Here is a 4,434-nt window from a genome sequence, read left to right as displayed (position 1 = left end):
GTTTTAGATTATTTAGCCTTCTTGTACACTTAGCTTAGTTACTGTACAATTAGTTATCATATTCACTGTTAGCTAGAATATTCGTGCCTTGGTTTAGTAATATCATGTTTTCGTAGTTTAGTTATCCTGTACCTTGTTAGCATTGTCATGTTTTAGCTTAGTTATCTTGTCATGTTCTGTAACTCTGTCTGTAATTTTGTTCTTGTGTTGTAAAGCACTTTGAGTCGCCTCGTGTTGAAAAGTGCTATATAAATAAATGTACCTACCTACCTATCTAGAGTCTTATCGGTGCTTTAGATCACATTCATACACTGATGGGGCACATTGGAGGCAATGAGGGGTTCAGTGTCTTGTCCAGGGACACTTCGACATGTGGCATACTCTTAGAATCGAACCTCCAACTGTCTTATTGGATGGCTACTCTAACCACTGAGCCACAGCCGCCCCAATCAATCAATAAACCGACACTCAACCAACCAATTAGTCAGTCAGCTAACCAACTAACAAATCAATTCATCAACCAACTAATAAAAAACAAACAAACAAAAAAATAGTCATTCAATCAAGCTTTATTTATATAACCTGTTTCCAACAGGCATGTAGGTTAAATTTCGTTTATTTACATAGCGCCAAGACACAACAAAAGTTGTCTCATGGTACTGTACAAAAACATTCACATACATTATAAAGAGCTAATGAAATGATTGGGACGGAGGACCTAGAATCTCGGCCAGACTACAAACAAAGTGTTAATGGGCTTATTGTGAATTAGAGTTCTGGACAGGAACCACCAACAGCAGGACCAGGATCCTCTGAGGACGGAGAAACAGGTTAGAGGCTTGTATTGGTTCAGAAGGATGATCGAAGGTTCTGAAAAACTGCCACTAACCTTTTTGGAGCTCGTGCGGGGCTGTAGGCTGTGGTTCTGTTCCTTCAGGGAATGGTGGGGCGGGGACCGGAGAGGTGGTTTAATCTCCCTTTGAGATCAAATGGAGGGACAAAACGAGACTCGGGATCCAAGAGGCAGAAACAGGGTCAGAACCAGGGAGGCAGAGGTAAACCAAATCAGAGAAAAAAAATGTTAATTCATTTGCTGTAAAAAATCCAAGAGTTATTAAAACAAGTAGTCTGATAAATGTTGCAAGTAAGGATAGAAAAGAGTTAAAAGTGGTATAACACATTCTCTTAGTAACTGCATGTAGTAATTTATTTTCCTGAACTTATAAGCCATCTGTTTTAAGTCTAATCTTAAAAGACGAAATTGTCTTCGCCTGGATCAGATGCTGGAAGCTGATTTTATATTAGAGAAACCTGATAGTATATCATTGTATTCAGAAACTTTATAGGCTCATTCATTTTCCTTTCTTAGACTTTTGTCTCACCCATTAAGCGGCTGGTGTGGTCTAAATCTGGTCGTAGGCCTGTAGATCGAGGCAGTGTTTACCGCCGCCCGCTGCATACCGTCCCCCTTTACTCCCCCGATTACCTCATCCATCCAGAGAGACTCATCTTTGACTATGTGGAGAAGGAGGTTAAGGTAAGAACTGTTTAAATTAAACAGAAACTGAAAACATATATAGGTTGCCACTAATCCTTGACCTTTGACCTCTACTCTCAGTTTCTTGGTCATCTGACCTGGGTGTCAGTTTCCCTGAATCCATCCAGCAGAGATGAACTCCTACAGCTACTGGATACAGCCAGGGTTAGTATCAATCAGCTATGTAAAACCCACTGTTACTATGGTTACAGAGTAAGTACTGATCTAGTTATCAATAAAATGTGCTTTCTGTGTATAACTTATATCTAAATATTTCTAGGCAGTGTAATCAGTGATGTTATTTCATGTGCTTATAAAAAAAATCTGTAATAAATCATCATTTACCTTTATATAACTGCTTTAATTCACATAGAACATATTCACCTAATTGTCAAATCAGAGATCAGTATTTAGTCACCTTTGTATGATTAGCTGTACAGTCTTAACAATAAAGTAAAATTATGAACTAAATTTGGGAGCTGCCAAAGTGAGGACTAAGTAATATTTCCGAAAGCTGAGTATGTTTAGCTGACTCTAGTTTCCATGTCATTGTGTGGTCATCATCAGCAGCTAAAGGTGCTGCCACTAAAGACAAGTGTAGATCAAGACTGCATTCTAAGTCTGTCTGCTCGCTGTCTGTTGCTGACATGGAGAAACAATGAGAAGCTGCTGATGAGGATCCCCACACATGAGATTGCTGCTGCCTCCTACCTGAGAGATGATGCACTGCACTTGATGGTCCTAAAGACAGGTAAATGACTCAACTGGGGAACAAGTCAGGTACAACAAAGCTGAGACCACTGAGTATTTGTTGTTGTTCTCTGTTTTCTGTGTAGCACGTAGAATGAGCAGGGGAGGGAGTCACAGAGCTGTTTCATCTGAGAATAGCCATTGCCGCCACTTGTCTCTGATCCTGTCTGTGGTTAGCAATTCAAGAAACAAATGTCTTCCCCAGTAATATTTATGCTCAGGAGCCATTGCTGTTCATGAGTGATAATAGGTGACATTAAGGATTCATCTGCAGAACTGCAGGTGTTGCTTCGAAAAAAAAAATTGTCATGATGAAGAACTGAGACAAAAGGCAATGCTCTCAATTTGCTGGTCTATCTATGTTTCAGCCCTTACCCATGGTCATGAGGTACTGATCATGACAAAAATAATGACATATCAGATACAAGTGGCTAAAATGATCTTCCTTTATATGGTGGTCAGGTTCAGCCTTAGAAATAAGGAGAGAAACTCCCTCATCTGGGAGGAAATCAAAGTATAGCTGCTGCAAATTAAAATGTCAGCTGGTTTTTGGCCATCTGATTAAGATGCCTATTAGTTGGCTCCTCTTGGAACATACTTCTCACAGGACCCAGGATTTTTTCTTTCTTTCTTCAGCGAGTTCTGGGTCTGCTCAGAACTCTCTGGGTGTGCCCAGAACTTTTTTCTGTCCTGTGAACACCGAGGTATCAAAAAATACCATATCAAGTAATTAAAATCACAAGATTTACAGATTGAAAGGTTATTCAAAATTACAGAATATTTTCATTTTTAATCTGCATCCCACAGGTCTAAATGTGGACTCTGTAGTTGCAGAAGATGACAGTTTGGACAGGAAAAAGCCATTGGGCATTGAAGGACGATGTCAAACCATGAGCTCCAATTCTGACCCACGACCTGCAGGAGGGACAATGGAGCGCCGACACACCATATGTGGAGTTGACTGGAGGCCATCACTGTCAAGAAGTAACCACGACAAAGCTCAAAATATTGATAAAGGAGGGGGAGAGAGGGGAGGAGGAGGAAGTCTAGAGAGAAGGAGAGTGGGAGGGAGCTGGGAAAGGAGGCAACAAACCTGTAAAACAGGAGGAAGCTGGGAGAATCGCAGAGCACGACCCATGAGTGGCAACTGGGGAATGGGACTTGGAGGAAGTGGAGGAGGGAGCTGGGAAACAAGGCATGGCGGTGGTAAGGGTGGTGGAGGTGGAGGAGGGAGCTGGGAAAGGAGGGGTGGAGGTGGTGGAGGGAGCTGGGACCGACGACAGGCATGCACTGGAAGCTGGGAAAGAGGGAAAAGCTATGGCAGTTGGGAGAGAAGGAACTACAACCCACTGGAACCTACACCCTGTCCTGATGCCTACTGCAACCTGGTGATACTGGCTGTCGAGAACAGGGTGAGTTACTTCATCAGCACAAAATGCCTAAAAGAACGAGCCACAAATCTTTAAGAAAAGTTCCAAAAATGATTCCAAATTTGTAATCCTGTGTGTAGTCCAAGAGTAGTCCAATGTGTTCTAGAAATGATAATTGTACCAATTATGATTGTTTGCCATCATTTCTTCTCTACATAAGTGACAACATCCAGTGACACAGTCCAGTGTTCACTTCTTTTTTTTTTGGAGGGTTACAAGTGTTATCTCAGCAATCCCATGGAGATTTCAATTCTGTTGTTGTGTCTTCATAGGTTTTCGATTGAACCTTGAATGCTATTTGCACTTGCAAAATAAAATGTTCATCGATATGTTTGTGAAAAAAAGCACTTTTAATCACTTCGACGTGGTGCAGAGCTTCCCTTCAGCTTCACAGCTTCCACCCTACGCTTTTCTTATGACACCCATGTTACAGTTTGACAAGTGTACTACCCTGGTCAAACTTCTGACCTGCCTTTCTTCAGAAAATGGGTCACACCAGCATGGGCTGCACGCTTGACACCACTTGGAGCTAGATTCCCAGCCTCACAAATAAATGGAAAAAAATTATACACATAGTGGCCAATTAAGCAATAACAACTCATGCCCCTTTTACACGGGCCTTAATACAGAAGTCCGGCTCTACTCCTCTCTATTCGGCTCGGCTTGATAAGAATGTATCGTCGGTTGCAGAGGAACGCCTCCTTGTGTTGCGGGGGG

At 41.9% G+C, this 4,434-nt stretch overlaps 1 protein-coding gene across 3 annotated transcripts in view; it reads left to right on the top strand.

The window, feature by feature from the left end:
* ccm2l (CCM2 like scaffold protein) overlaps positions 1-4,434 on the top strand; it is a 35,088-nt gene that overhangs the window by 5,358 nt on the left and 25,296 nt on the right. For 2 of the 3 annotated variants that reach the window (XM_037977028.1, XM_017409705.3), the window contains exons 2-5: positions 1,370-1,537; positions 1,619-1,702; positions 2,105-2,288; positions 3,095-3,699. In XM_037977028.1, the coding sequence (XP_037832956.1) occupies positions 1,370-1,537; positions 1,619-1,702; positions 2,105-2,288; positions 3,095-3,699 (1,041 nt within the window). The remainder of the gene's footprint in view (positions 1-1,369; positions 1,538-1,618; positions 1,703-2,104; positions 2,289-3,094; positions 3,700-4,434) is intronic. The other variant, XM_037977029.1, reaches the window with a different exon arrangement.

This window comes from Kryptolebias marmoratus, linkage group LG8, assembly GCF_001649575.2.
Source record: "Kryptolebias marmoratus isolate JLee-2015 linkage group LG8, ASM164957v2, whole genome shotgun sequence".
Lineage (NCBI taxonomy): Eukaryota > Metazoa > Chordata > Actinopteri > Cyprinodontiformes > Rivulidae > Kryptolebias > Kryptolebias marmoratus.
This window is presented reverse-complemented; position numbering and strand designations above follow the sequence as displayed.